This window comes from Leptosomus discolor, chromosome 1 (assembly GCF_034619465.1).
Source record: "Leptosomus discolor isolate bLepDis1 chromosome 1, bLepDis1.hap2, whole genome shotgun sequence".
In the NCBI taxonomy this organism is placed as follows: domain Eukaryota; kingdom Metazoa; phylum Chordata; class Aves; order Leptosomiformes; family Leptosomidae; genus Leptosomus; species Leptosomus discolor.
Window position 1 is genome coordinate 153,971,984 of NC_141391.1, and position 15,300 is coordinate 153,987,283.

At 37.2% G+C, this 15,300-nt stretch overlaps 1 protein-coding gene across 1 annotated transcript in view; it reads right to left on the reverse strand.

Annotated features, from left to right (window-relative positions):
• Positions 1–210: 210 nt before the first annotated feature.
• Positions 211–15,300, reverse strand: part of MTPN (myotrophin) — a 40,368-nt gene continuing 25,278 nt past the window's right edge. The window contains exons 3-4 of the mRNA XM_086467759.1: positions 14,756–14,839; positions 211–1,682 (exon numbers count right to left, since the gene is read on the reverse strand). Coding sequence (XP_086323885.1) covers positions 1,596–1,682; positions 14,756–14,839 — 171 coding nt within the window. The 3' untranslated portion in view covers positions 211–1,595. The remainder of the gene's footprint in view (positions 1,683–14,755; positions 14,840–15,300) is intronic.

The following is a 15,300-nucleotide window of genomic DNA, read 5'->3' on the forward strand; positions in this document are numbered from 1 at the left end:
GCGATTCAAGTAAAACTAAGTCTCCATTAAATATGAGTGGTAGTCACCAGCCTACTTCTACATATCTTCTCAAATTCAACAGTGATATCAAAATAATACCGGCTACTTCTGTTTAAGAACTCAGCATGAGACATTATATACATTTGTTTTCTGTATTGTGTATGTTATCAAAGTTTGAAATCTGTATTCCAAGAAGAGGAAGATGTATAGTTTGTGGTATACACTTTTTTGTTATAAAACCTTTTATTCAATTTTGGGCGAATCAGCAGTCTAATGAAAATTTTCAAGATGAAAGCCAGAAGCTCAGACATTCCTGAGGACCATAAAATGTGACAGAAATCCCTACAACATTAAATAACTTCCATGAATCATCAAGGCTGTCATAGTACTGTCATACTTACTGGTATAGTAAGTCTCATCTAAAAGTTGATGGTTAATGTGGTATGGTTGCACTGGGAACTTTCAGATCAAGCCCCATGCCTTAATGAAATTCAAGAGGTTCATTCAGCCAACAATGAAACACCAGTTCAGAGATATGCACAATTAAAATTGTTTTTTGTCTTCTAGTAGTTAGAGCAAATTAAGACTTCTACTTGCACGTCTTCCTGTTCCTAACACCTGAACTTAGAAAGCTTACATGTATTTTAAAAGTTTACCAGAAAAGTTTAGCAACCACATTCACCTGATACGAATGTCTAAGTAGTTACTGCTCATTTTCCACATTTGACTTGATTATCCTTGGGTACCAAACAGCCTGTAGCTTTCACATGAGTCTATAAACTTTATGCTGACATGGTGAGTAAAGAAATACCATCTTACAATCCTTTTGGAAAAAACTACAGTGACATTTTGAACTCTCTCAAAAACAGTTGCTTAAAATGTCTGTCCTGGACTAGAACAAACATGTAAAAGAAAAACCTCAAATTCAAGCATCCAAAAGTACCTTAGCAGATATTCTGGAGCATAACACCACCATGCCTCAACCGATCTTTCCTGGTTTACTCGAGAGTCAGAAAAACATTAGTGTGACATCCAATTAGTCAATATAAAGAACAGCTCCAATAACTAGTATCAAAAGTCCTCAAAACTGCAACATAAGCTTTAGGCAGAAGAAGAAGAAAGCTATCCACTGAGAGAGAAGAGAAGAGAAAAAAGCAACCCAGCCACCTACGTTACTACACTTCAGATTATGGCAGACACTAATAGCATGGGACTATTGTCTCCTTCACAATTAGTTTCAGGTACATAGCACAGTACTTCCATCTAAAGGAATCTTTCAACAAAAATCTTAGTACTAACCTAGCAGGTTAACAAGCCAAAAATTCAAGATCATGGTCTGTCTCCCTTCTTCCATGTTCACTAGAAACGGGAAGAGATTGTGCACTGAAAAGAAGTCCTAGAGGGACACTGTTCATAGTAGTTTTCAACCCTCTCGAAACACACTATCTTCGATACAAGCCCCTAACTAGTCTGATTCATAAAGAATTTCCCTCCCCCCAAAGTATTTAGCCGAAGAAGCTGGAAGATGCAAAGAGTGACAGACAGGCAGCAGTGTGAGGCCACAGGAGAGACATTTAATATAATCAGTCCATCCGTCACTGAAGAAGAGTTTTGATTGCCTGGTTGTCAGTGGCTTCAAAGGCAGTTAGTCCATCTGGGCCTTTCACAGTCTTATCAGCACCCTGTAAAGACATTGAGAAGGATTGTCAATTCATAAAGCCGGGCTATATTAGTACGTCACAAGCGTTGCTTACCTTGGGTAAGTACATTGATTACATACAGCTTTTTAGTGCAGTGCATTGTTTTAATTTAGAAAGCAAACAGGCAAGACTTATGTACAAAACTATTATGCACACAGCTGATCTAAGTTTGAAACTTTACAAAAAAGTCACGTAGCGTTTGTCACGCAGCAAGCTGCAAAAATCAACAAATTATCAACTAATCTTCGACAGAAACAAAGATTTTTTGTTTGTTTGTTTCCAGCAACTACTCTTATGAATGTAAGAATTCAGTGTTACACACTTTATGAAATCTGTGGTTTAACAAGCTTCTTCACATGCTAAATTAGACAGGTAACATCCAGAAGAGCTTACTCACTAACAAATCATACTATTTTCTTCCTGTATCATAAAAGTCTACTTCCATCTAGGACTGGGCTTCTCTCCCCTTTTGAAAAAATCCCTATAGCTACCACAGAAAAAAAAACACCACAAAATCATTCCAAGTCCAAAACTGATAAAGCTTGTTTTGAATGAGCTATGCATACACCTAAAAGGCAACAAAACAGAATAGGGATGCAACAGCAAGATAGAGGATAACAGAAATGCACCAAGTAGACAAACTGCAGAATAGTAAGCACAAACACAGCATCAGCGCCAGAATTATGGAGCGATTAACTAGTCATGTTTGTTTTGAGCACTGCTTAGTCATATACATAAAAGGGAAAACCCAGACTAAATTGTAAATAGGGTAGTTAAACAAAGGGCTAAAAGTTACTAGACAGCACAGGACTGACTACAGATATAGAGAGAGATATTTCCTAAAAGTAAGATTAGATTCCAGAACAACTCTTCTTGAGAAGATACACAAGTCTCACTTTAAAATGTGTATTTGCTCAACCAAATGACAGCAAAACCCCTGTGGGCAAGACACACTTTGTCAACAGCATGTACTGCAGAGGTTTGTCTTTAGTTTATATCTAAACTCTCCGGAGAATAAGTACAAATCTCTTCCCAACTACATTACAAGGAAGGAAGCGCACGGATTAAACAGTTACTGTTAAGGACATCCAATAGTTTTCTAAGAACATATTGGGCCTAGAATTTCCAGAACTTCTTTACTGACAAAAGATTATACACATAAAACCCCACTAAACTTCCATACATAACAACATGTCTGTTCAAGACAACTCTCAGCCCACTAAACTTCCCATTAGATTGTTAGAAACAATTACAATGAACTGTATCTGATACTACTATGATTCACTGGCAGAATACTTTTCACAACATAGAATATTTCCCTCTTTGAAACCTCTACTCTCTACTTGTAAATATTCAGAGTGTGATTCTAAAAACATGGTTGTACAGTGGTTTCTAAGCCACCAGTGCCCATCTTGCAGTCCACTGGCCAAACTGATCCTGCTGGAGCTGTTCATCTTCCTTGCGGCCCCTAGAGACCCTCAGTGCAAGACATGAGCTGAACAGACTGTTTTGCTTGGTGGCAGTCAGCTGTGGGGCTTCTGCTATCAGTGAAATAGCCCAGGAAAACAAAATTGCCTTGAGAACTCCAGTAAAGAATTCAGAACGGGATACTTGCAATTGCAGTAACTCCTTCCGCGGCTCACTTTCTCTAGTACCTTTCAGGCAGCGGAATAAAGGCACGCATTTTGTGCATATGCAATGAATTCACTCCAGTGACAGCAATCATAACATTTACCTCTCTCCTGCCACTGTGTAACATCCTTGGCCCAAACAGTACACAGTACGCTGCAGTATCACTGTTCCATTGGGTATGAATGCAAGCTGAATCAGTCCGTTCCCAAGAAGTGACTAGTTGGTCATTGGGAACAGATATTTAGGCTGAAACCACTGAAACCCATTGTTTGGGAAACATTTGTTTTTCCCATAAAAAAACTCAAGAGATTTAACAGGTATTCGACAGTTATAAACATAGTTGTCCTGGGAGAAGAAAGGCAACCATGAAAGTAATAATGGTTGCTTTTGCAGATGTTGATTATTTTTACTGCTTAGATAGCACTCTTAGATTAGAACCCACGTGGAAATCAAAAGGGATTCTTTGATGTTAGCTCAGAAAACCTGAAGGAACTTAGACTTGAAGAAAAATGAAACTATGCAGTAACTGACCTGCCAGTTTTATCTTGAATTAGAATTTACAGAACTTATAAAACTCTCCATCAATGTATTGGCATTTAGGGTATAAAAGATATAACTTAACTGAAGTAACTTAAAGAGAACTTCTAGTTTACATATAGGACTGCTTTCCACCCTCAGGCACATTTGTACTTCTGAAAAGTTACAGACATACAAGACCTGAGTTTCTAAAACAGCTTTAGTGAATGTAGGGCAAGAGTTCATGACTACCTAAGGAGGACACAGTTTTAATAAATGAACAGAATGGCCCCTTAGCTCGGCAGAAAGATTCCTGCCTGCAATCAACAGAACGAGAAGGAAATAATAAAGTTCAGGTCAAGAGGACTTTAATTTTCAGAAGTATGACACTGCCTGGAAGCAAGTTTAATGAAAATTTCATAAAAGTACAATGATTCCACAGCATTCTCTACTTCCCCAATGTAAAAAGCTATTAACATTTCATGTTTGTGTTACTTTCTTTTCTTAAAATACACTCACACAAATATATATGAACTCTCTTTCTTTGGCAGGGTAATAACAAACAAGAATGTTTGCCCTCCTAAGCACCGGGCAAAGCACAAATGTTAAGCATGCTCTGAAGGCAGCACAGTGGCTACCGGGGTACAATTGCAGTTCAGAAAAAAAAAAAAACATGAAGGCAGAAGGTAAAGACAATGCAGAGCTGTCGCCGAACCCTGTGGAACCGGAACTGGGGGCACTTAATGAAGCTGGTAGAAGACTGGATTACACAGCAAGCAGCAAGCTTCCAGAACGAGTTGCCAGATGAAGTTACAGAGGCAGATGTCAGCTTGTTCAAAAATAATATGGATGAATTAATGGACAACAAATCTGTAAACACTCCTTAAAGGGAATAGATGTGTGTACCTCTAAAATCCCCTCATTCATAGTTGTTGTATTGGGGAACAATAAGTGAGCAGAAGTGAGATCAAATTGCATTAGATACTCTACAAAAGCTGAACAAATTATTGGGATTTGTCGCATCTTTCACAACTAACCTCATCCCCCATTAGAAGTGTTCAAAATTATTTAATTGTCTATTGTAACACGATACTGGTTTCTCCTACACTAAAACAAATCTTTTTACATTACAAAATCAAATATAAGAAAAGAAAAACATGGAAGAATTTGAATTTTGTATATCTTTCTGCTTTTCAAATAAGTATCCCTTAAACCCTCAGTCCTTGAAAAAATTAAAAGCAAACTGAAAGAAATACAGCAACTGATGTTGCTTCAGTCCAGCTCTTAGTATTCAACACTTTATCTGTTATTTTGTTTTGTTGAAGGCTAGTACATAACAGGAGCAAAATAAAACACTGGTATTTTGGAAGACAATTCAGTTCCATCTGCCAAAAGCCACTAAAAGTTCTTATCCTTCCTAATAGTAGAATATATTCCAGTATTATGTTATTTAACTTTATTAATAGTATTGAAAAGTCAGAAGCGAAAAAATGAACACAAGACATTTCTGCTTCATTTTGAGGTCACAACATGCTGCAAACTTTACTGTTTTAAATTAAAAAGGCTATTTTAATATGCCTCAAATTCCTAGAAAAATATTTTAAGATTATTAAAAAGGATTAAGTACTGTTGATGTAATAATAAGGCAACAGGCCCCACCTTTGAACTTTAAGCAGGAAGTGCTCTTTAAAGCTAATTACTTGCATGTATTATAGTAAGTCAGAGCAAAACAACATTTTCAACTGAAACTCAGATGCTGACAGAATAGTTTTAGGTATCACTCTGCAAACCTCCATAGGTCTACTCTTTAGGATGTCTACAGTATGATATTCCACACATTTCCATAAACTTGAAAGACATACTAAGAATTCGCAAAACTATTTCTAGGCTATATACTATATAAGCAAGGCTTGATACTTTAAAGAGGAAGGATTAGAAAAAAAGACCAGTTTTGTAGGAATAGGAAAAATGAATTCTTCAAAATATATGTTTTAAGGACACAGTATTTTGATATCTAGCCTGACCAAAAAAGTGTTTATTAGAAAAGCATGTCTCAACTCTGACCTAGAGAGTTTACACTATTTCTGGTAGCCATAACACTTTAAGATTTAACTCATTCTTCTTTAGTAAATTCACCCATCCCTTGTTGAGGGCAGTAAATCCATTACGCACTGTGTACTTCAGTACTTAAAGAATCTTTCTATTTCTGAGAATTAATATGACCCTGTCTTATTACTTACTGGTAATAAGAGGTTAATTAAGCTTTTTGGAGTATGATCTAGCACACACGTAGCACCTGTTTGTTAACCTAAACATTAAAATCTTGAGCCCAAATGGAAGGTAAAGTCTTTTCTAATGTACAGAAAAAATTCAAGTATAAAACCTCACAATTTTCTACCCCACTTTAGTATGTTTTACTGTTATAATGAATTGCTGATTTCAGACCAACACTGGAGCTTTACTCCCTATAGGTTTAGAAGGACTCATACTATTCGAACATTTTAAACATGCCAACAAAAACTTTGGTTTTGATCTTTAAGTTTAAATTACCACATTATCAATGGCTTGGTTTAGTTCATATTGGGCAGGCCTGATGCATCACAGATGACCACAACTGAGCTATGGTGAAATTAATTTAATGAATGCAATCTGTCAAAATCATGACAGTAATTGATTACAGCTAATCACTATGATTAAACTTTTGAAGTTTTCAGACTGCATCTAAATTTCTTATAGTGTAAAATAAATCAAACTGAGCATTGCTGATTCCAAAATTAAAACATCTGAACAAGGCATCAGGAAGTCCTCACTGAAACGCTAACTTCAGAAGAAAGTGTGTAACAAAGGACCTTTTGAGAAACCACCTTTGGAAGAGACAGTGTAACGTATCTACCCTTTAGTTATGTTAGGTGTTTATCAGTAATCCTATGTATGCACTGTCATTATGAAAGCAAAGTCATATAGGTATTTCACTTTGTTTTAAACAATGCAAGCTGTTTTGTTTATGCAAAATAACTGTATGTTGGTTATAAGTGTTTTTTTATATGTCTAAATTTGAATACCAACACAAGTTATGGTAATATGTAAAGCTACAGTTCAAACTACCTTAATCATAAAACCATAATTCAACAAGAAGTTTTCTGCTATGCTTCATGAATAGGAAAAAAAAAAATCTTGGGGATTAAATCTATGCAACGATCACAGTAGGTGAAAAACCCCAAAACCTAAAACATTGTCAACAACTTCAATGCTAAACAAAGGATTTGGCAAAGAGTAAAAGCACAGCATTATAGAGCTGTTTGCTTTATGAAGCTGCAAAATTACTGCTTAAACCTGCTGGAGTACTCATTTGCAACCACTAATGAATATTAAAATCACATTTCACACTCCCTGTAAAACCCACCAGGAAATGCCATCAAATGACTCTTCTTCACAGTACTTAATTCACCATTTTTGATGAATGTACTTTCCAAGGTCAAACCAAATGTTATGGGATTACCTGCCTTTCACAGAAGATCACACTTTAAATGCTTGCAGGGATTCTAAGAAGAAACTTAGAGCTAAATCACTTAGTTCAGGGAGCTCTTAATAGCCCTCCAGAGAGATGGATTTGAAAAGCTAGAATAAGTGTTGTAACACACACAGGATTAAGGAAGGAACTCTCCTACAGTTTTCGTATCACTCCTGTTTTAATATGTAGCCAAATGCTACAGGATCACCAGGTAGTTTCGAAAATGTTAGCTATGTCATAACTACTCGGAGCCATGGTTGACTCAAGACACAATTTAGTGTGTTCTTAGGGAGGTGGGAGGTAGTAGGAGGGAAGAGGCAGGAAATAAGATCGATGAAATCTAAACTTATCCAGAAGTAATCAGTTCCAGTTCCCTGAAACAGCACAAGAAAGGTAGCAGTGTGCTACACTATTTTGGCAGGCATAATATTCTAGACTTTCTTACTTCTACCAGTGAAACCCCTTCTCATTGAGCATGCAACTACAGCTCCTTTTTCAAGCATCTATTTCATTTCACTTCTCACCTACTTAAAAGTCTCATCCCACTTACAATTATAGCTGAATGTTACTTTCCATACAAAGGTCAAAACCACTGTTAACCCAATTTGTTATCTGGATTTTGCCCAGCCTATTTCTTCATAAATATATTTAGTATTTTTATTGTCATTGATAAAACGAAGCAATGAGAAGCTTTCTTTTCACAGGAAATGCATATATTTAATTACAAATACACTTCCCAGGCAATGAAACTGTGCATCCAAACGTCATCATTTCCTGTGAGCAGGTACTTCCAAACAGCAGCCTCCCAATATAAGCTTCTAGCCAAATTTAAATTTCCATAGATCTTGTACTGCACACCTAAGGAATATAGACTTGCATGGAAACAACAAAAGAAAAGTAATACAGCTGTGGCAAAAGTTATAGATAAAGGTTATCTAGCCCTTGCATAACTATTTTTTTTTCTTAGAAAAGAAATTGTAAGGATGCATTAATCCTTCAGATATGACAATATCCCAGGTACTTGTTGTCAAATGACAATAGCTGATGTTTCTTTAGCTTATCAATACTAAAAAAAAATAAAATCAGGCTTTCAAAATGATGATGACAAACAGGCTTGCAAAAATTTTCCTCATAGCTCGTAAAGAGTTAATATGAAGTACGTTAATGGGGAGAAGGACACCACTTGTGCCTTTGCAACTAACAGTGTAAGGCAAGTGTGGGTATAAGGGACACTACAGGGCTAAAGGGACTTCAGCTTCATCCCTTCCATCTGTTCTATGTCTCATTCTCAAACTTCAACTGAAATTCATCTATCCCCTACAAAAACAGTGGCACAACAGAGAAAGCCGAGCAAGCATTTAGTACACGGCAACAAGCAAACACCATCTGCCATTTACAAAGGAGTAACACAGAGACTGGGTGAGCAGTAAAACAGAGAAACTGAGTTCTATTGTACATCTACAAAAACTGCAATCAAACCCAGGAGACCATCGTCTGGAACACATAGGCCACACTGCAAAAGCACTGAAAAATTCCCAGGCAGCAACTGAAGTGAAAATGAAGATACCTCAGTTCTGTCTCTAGTGATTTGGCACCACCATTTCTCCAATTCCATAAAGTAACACAACAAACTAAATCCACAACAGAACTTTAATTTGAAGGCCTCAATTGACAGGAAACTGACTACAAAAATTAACTTGCGATAGGGATCAAATGAACAGGGTAAATTAAATGCCAGGCCTACTGCAAGGAAGCAGTAGGAATAGGCAGGTAACTGCAGGTAAGAGTATTGAAAGACTGAATAGAATCACCTGTTCTGCAGGCAACTAACCTTTCCATGAGGCTGCAGCCTAATGCTGATAGACAGTGTGCTCATCTCACACACTAGAGGGACAATATGGCCAGAAAGAATGCATACAAGCACTCCACTCCATGTGATTTAACTGCTGAAGACAACTCAAGTATCTGGCTGGACAGATTTAAATGTGACTGCACATTGGCTGTACGTTACAAAGCATCTAGTGGCAATGCCTGCTTAATTAGGTTGCCCCCCATCTCCACAGAACCTCAACAATCCTGACAAGGCTACTGATGAGGCTGGGGTGTTTTTTTTTTGGGTAAAGTCTTGCTAGATTCCTCACCCATTTCCAAATGCTGCCATACAAAATCCATTTTAGGAGACTGGTGATAGTGTAGTGACTCCTATACCATTGGAAGCTTTGTCTTGCCAAACTATAACCTCAAAAACTGCTTTAACACTAGAATATTTCAAATTGCCCAAGAAAAGGGCCATTTATACCATACTTCCATTCTGTTTCTTCAGAAAGAAGCATGTTAAATTATATCTCTCTACTACAGTTATGAACGGCCAAACCAGTTATTCAAGTCAAGAGTTAAGGTTGCTAGTAAGATCTTTCAGATTTTCAGAACAGAGCTTCTTCACATAATTTTTATATACATTCAAGCCCCTGAGAGCCACAAGATTTACATATAGAGTATGCAACCCAACACAACTCTCCCAGCAATGGTAATTTTATTCAGAAGCTGACAAAACCTAGCCACAGGTAATGCTTCGATAACAGTGGTGATACTACGACTTGAGAAACAATGTACAGTTCTATTCCAGAGACTAACATCAGCGTCATGAAAAGTTGAATATATTAAGAAACGGCAGGCACTTAAGTTGGCTGATGGAAGACCTTCAAGAACAAGTCAGTCATCTAGTACAACAGTGGTGTTCTTAGAAATTACTTCAAGACAACCTCTTGTGGTCCTTTCCAGACCTTCAAAACATTTAATCTGCATGTTAGATGTAGTCCAACCTGATTTATCTACACTTTTCCCCAACATATTCCTACAAATACACAGAATAAAGTAGAAAGTTCTACTTCTGAGACAGAGAGCTTGTCCAAGTTATCATCCCACTATGGTACAGTCAAACCAAACCAGTGCTCTGAAGAATTTAAGACATCTCTCTCCACTGCCTTCACGTAAAACTTCATATGTGGGCAGTTCCCCGAAAAAGCTTGCATCCTCAGAAGCTGTGAAACCATTTGATTCTGATGCACTGATAATCCCAGTGAACAAGAACTGGTTATCTGGTTGGGGCTATAGCAAGACTGGCTGGGAGCACTACTTGAAAGTTATAATTGGCTTTCTACTGTTTCTTAGAAGACATCAAAAGGACAAAGAGCTAGTAGTTTAGGACTAAGAGCAACATGTTTAGTTTTGTTCCTCCTGTAGTCACTCCAAGTGTAGTCTAACAGTTAAGTTTTCCATAAGGAAGGAAAATACAGTTAGTGTCACCTGCATGTCCAAAAATGCATATAATTAGCACAACAATTCTTGCTCTAATATAAGAAAAATCCAAATGGGTCCATCAGCTTTATAATTAATAACTGAGCTTCTGAGGGTGGAAAGGAGCACCATATGTCCAGACCTATGAAAGAACTACTTTTTAACTTCTTATTACAGTGTCCATTCTGAACTCTTCTGCTGAAAAGGGTGATAAGGAACAGAATTAGAATATTTCAAGTCATCCTAGCACCCTATGCTAACCTTGGAAATTTTCCCCCAACTTACCAGTAAAAGAGCAATGTATATGAAGGACACATCACACATCACATCCGGGGATCAGCCAAACTCCAATGGATTATTAAAAGCTTTGTAGCCCAGATGTCAAAACTACATGCCTAAAAAGCCCTAATCCTCAACTCTTTCTTTTTGTGACCTTAAATGTTCCAGCACATTTCAAATGCAGATCTGTGTAAAGCCATCACATGTGCTGGAACGTGTTCAAAGATCAATGAAGCTGGTGAAGGATCTAGAGAACAAGTCCCTGAGAGGAGCAGCTGAGCAAACTGGGACTGCTCAGCCTGGAGAAAAGGAGGCTGAGGGGAGACCTTATCGCTCTCTACAACTACCTGAAAGGACATTGTAGTGAAGTGGGTGTCAGTCTCTTCTCCCAAGTAAGAAGTGATAGGGCAATAGGAAACAGCCTCAAGTTGCACTAGGGGAGGTTTAGATTGGACATTAGGAAAAATTTCTTCACTTAAAGGGTTGTCAAGCACTGGAACAGGATGCCCAGGGAAGTGGTTGAGTCACCACCCTTGGAGGTATTTAAAAGTTGTGTAGATGTGGAGCTTAGGAATGCGGTTTAGTGGTAGACTTGGCGGTGTTAGGTTTACTGTTGGATTCTATGAACTTAAGAGTCTTTTCCAACCTAAATGATTCTATGATTCTGTCAGTTCAGCTGTATATGGGCTGTCAGTGATTTCCAGATAAACCACCAGCCTTCATTATTCCAAAAAGTAATTTTTATTTAGACAGTGTCATCACAGCATTCAATTTCCATGTGTGATAAGCATTAGCTAAGAACCCTGAAACAGTCCTTTCCGAGGAATAAAAAGAGTATCAACCTGTGCTTCCTCATAAGAAAGCCTTGTTGAAAGTTAGTTGAAATTCCATAAAACAAATTTCTGCTTTTTAAAGGGACAACAGCTGGTGTAATGGCTTCAACTATTAATACCATCTAAAAAATTCTATTAGTCATGTGACATGTACATTAAAAACTTTTGCAGAGACTGAACTGATAAGAGCCAGCGTAGGTCCCCCAGTACTTTTCAAGTTAAGCTCTTATGAGTGTAAACTGTTTCTAATAGGAGCTTAGAAGAAGCTTGGCTGTGTTTCACCATGCAACTGCATGATCACCAGTATCAACAAGAGAGCACAGGTTTGCAGCAGCCCAGGCTACTTTAGCTTAAGATCAAATGGCCACTTGAATCATTCAGTCAGTTTAAGACCTCAGAATCTTGACTCAGCATCTCTACCATTTATATGTATTCACTCTCCTCAAAGTGAATTATACCCAAATACTTTTAATGCTTTTACTGCTTTCAGTGGAAAATTGTTTAAAGAACGCTCTGCGGTCACACTACATGAAAGAGTAACTAGCTTCTATCAGATAAATGGATCTTCGTTAACTTTCTGTTACTGTAGAAAGTCCTAGAGGTCACCTTGACTAGACTAACCTTTTTCATATTTGGTACTTTAAGGTACATTTTTTGCATTTTATGTCCAATTAATGTCCGAAACATTTCTTGGAACACTCCTCTTCCTCTCAATAATTCAAGAGTCTCACATGAAAGGTTTATGAACATCCTCACAATTCACATACTTTAGAAGGCAGTACAGAATGTTCACTTAAAACAATTCGATTTCCAAATCAACTGCATCCAACAGAATTATTTATATTAAATCTAACCTTAGCAGGTGAAGAGGAACAAATTCTTATTCCTTACATAATTTTAACATGATCAAACTGCTAACTTTTTTTAAATTTGTGGTACGCAAACAGACTAAGGAGATATGCATCACTGTTCATTGGCTCTCAAAACTTGTGAAAGTAAAAATTCATTATTTTTGTTTTCCTGTTTAAAAATGTTAAGGTTATTGCCTTCTAGTCCAACAGCTTAACAGACATTCTATGACAAAGGCCATGTATGCAAGAGATCAACTAACAGAGTAAATGAAGCTAAAAGTAGGTATGCGTAAAATAATTAAGCTTCTTACCAGTAAGAAGCAGCGTAGCATTTACAAAAGCAACAAAGAACAGTTTGAAGCAAAATCTTCGATATATTGTTCCCTGGTTTGCATTTGCAGTTCCACTATTTACATACACAAGCATCAGACATTCAATATTTGTCCTGCATTTGGAATAATAAAGTACATCCCACTCCAAAAGTAACTAGGAAGAACGTTAAACAGTCAAAGTTACATAGTCAGTAATTATTAGAAATTTCAGTAACGGTTGAACTATCTGATCTCCCAGGTATCTGCTATCAAAGAACATATGAAATCAGACTATGTTACAAATGAGGTGTGACAACCCTCTAACAAGGTTCAAACAAGGGTCATAAGATAACTCTACTAAAAGAAAGATCTGCCTCAAACAGAGCGAGCTGATGAGCAAAGTCCCAGTTCATAAATATTTCACCCACTAGTCCATATGAATGGAAGCAAGCAGATGTAGTACAACATTCAGCTCTGCATGAAGAAATCTAAAAATAATACAAGCCTTCCCAAACTATCCAGTTGCAGAAACAGTTTTCTAGCATCATCTCCCAGTCCAAGTTCACTTTCTTACAACATTCTACACATCTTTATAAGATTGCCTCATGTTTACGACTGTTGAACTTAACCAATGCCGTTCAAATTGTACTGAGTATGGAGATCAATACATTCTCACAAGCTGTGTGAGAAACAGCTGGTTCAGGAAGGACCTTAATGCCCTCGCTGACAGAGGCTACAATGAATGCACAACCCTTACTAGTTGCCAGACAATTCATGTGCGAACTCAAGTTTTGAGGTATATTATTTATTATTTGAGCAACTTACTTGGAATGCAAAACACTTCAAAACAGAAATGGAAAGAAATACAACATGGGATAAAGGATACCTCTTTTTGTAATGTGCATATAATGATTCTAAATGAAAGCTCAGTCCTCACAACAAATTTAAGCAAGTTGGATGCACCATTTGAATGCTAAATTAACAGTCACAGCATTTCTTCACAGAAAGGCATAACTAACATTAGATAGGATCAGAGAAGTGAAGAAAAGTGAAACTCATGCAGCATTAAGGCAGTTCAGCAAAACTTTACCTTGGAAGTGGCATATTAAAACATTACACAGCATGAAACCCTTTGGCCAAAAGATTTAAGTGGGTTCATATACTGAAAATGCACTGTTAACCTCCCCTTTTCAAAGTAAGAGGTGCAACAAAAATGAACAGATATGAATGGAGAAAAGAAAAAAAACCAACATTGCTTGAATTAACTACTGGTTTGTAAAATGGATCACCTTTGTAATAGGAATCAAAGGGAGAACAGAAACAGATTAAGCTTATTCTCCCCAGGACAAAATTTACAAGCTTTACAACACAGAAAGCTTGTCTTCCTACTTTTACTTCCCCTCACTCTGCCAACCCAGATGGGTTTTCAGTCATCTGGCAAAAGCAGAGGGAAACCACACCTCTGAGCAACCTCACAGTGGAGATTCCATCACATGAAACACTCAAGCAGCTGCCAAAGCTAAATCCCACGTCTCCCTGTCTGCTGAAGGAATGCATTTTTTTTCCTTGCTTGATTTCCTGTTAATTGCTCTCTAGCTGGAGCTCACAGAACTCTTAGTAGTCACTATCACTTTTGCTACTCTGCAAAAGTCCTGGAACTTTCTCCTTCAACTATCTTCTCCATAAACCCTCGCTGGTTTAGCAACAAGAACAGCATTTGTTTGATGTTCTAAACTTATCTGCAGCACCATAATATTATTGAAAAAAAAAATCATAGTAGTATACTTTGCTAATAGATAACTTGTTCTAAACATTTGTATCTCACCTTTGACAGAAGCAATTTCACACAGGAAACATGGCCCTCATAGACTGCTGATAGGAGTGGTGTGATATTATGTTTGTCTGGAGCCTGTAAATTGAGACACAATTATTTGAAGCATAATTTCAAACAGCATTAAAAGGTTTCACTTTTTAATTTTGTTTTGTCAACAGTAGAGTGAAGGTAAGTATTAAAGAATATTATTGAGAAATGCATTCCTTCAGAATTTTTTTTACTCTCCTTTTTAAAAAGAAAAGTCATTGTTTAAAAAAAACAGTCAGGTAACAGCAAGCTATTTCTTGCATAAGACTCCTAGGTATCCCAAAGCTTGTCTATTTTTTTTTTTAAATTTTAGGCCAATGACAGAAATTGCAATGTTTCAGCTGACAGTTTTTGCCCAATTTAAAAACACTACTCCTAGATCTCCCATTTCTCAGCCAGTCTGTCTTCAGAAACCAGTTTTGGATGAAACACTGTTTAGGCTGTCTTCTCTAAACTATAGTCCTGGAAAGAATAAGAAATGGAGCAACTGAAATGCTGTTCTTTTTTCC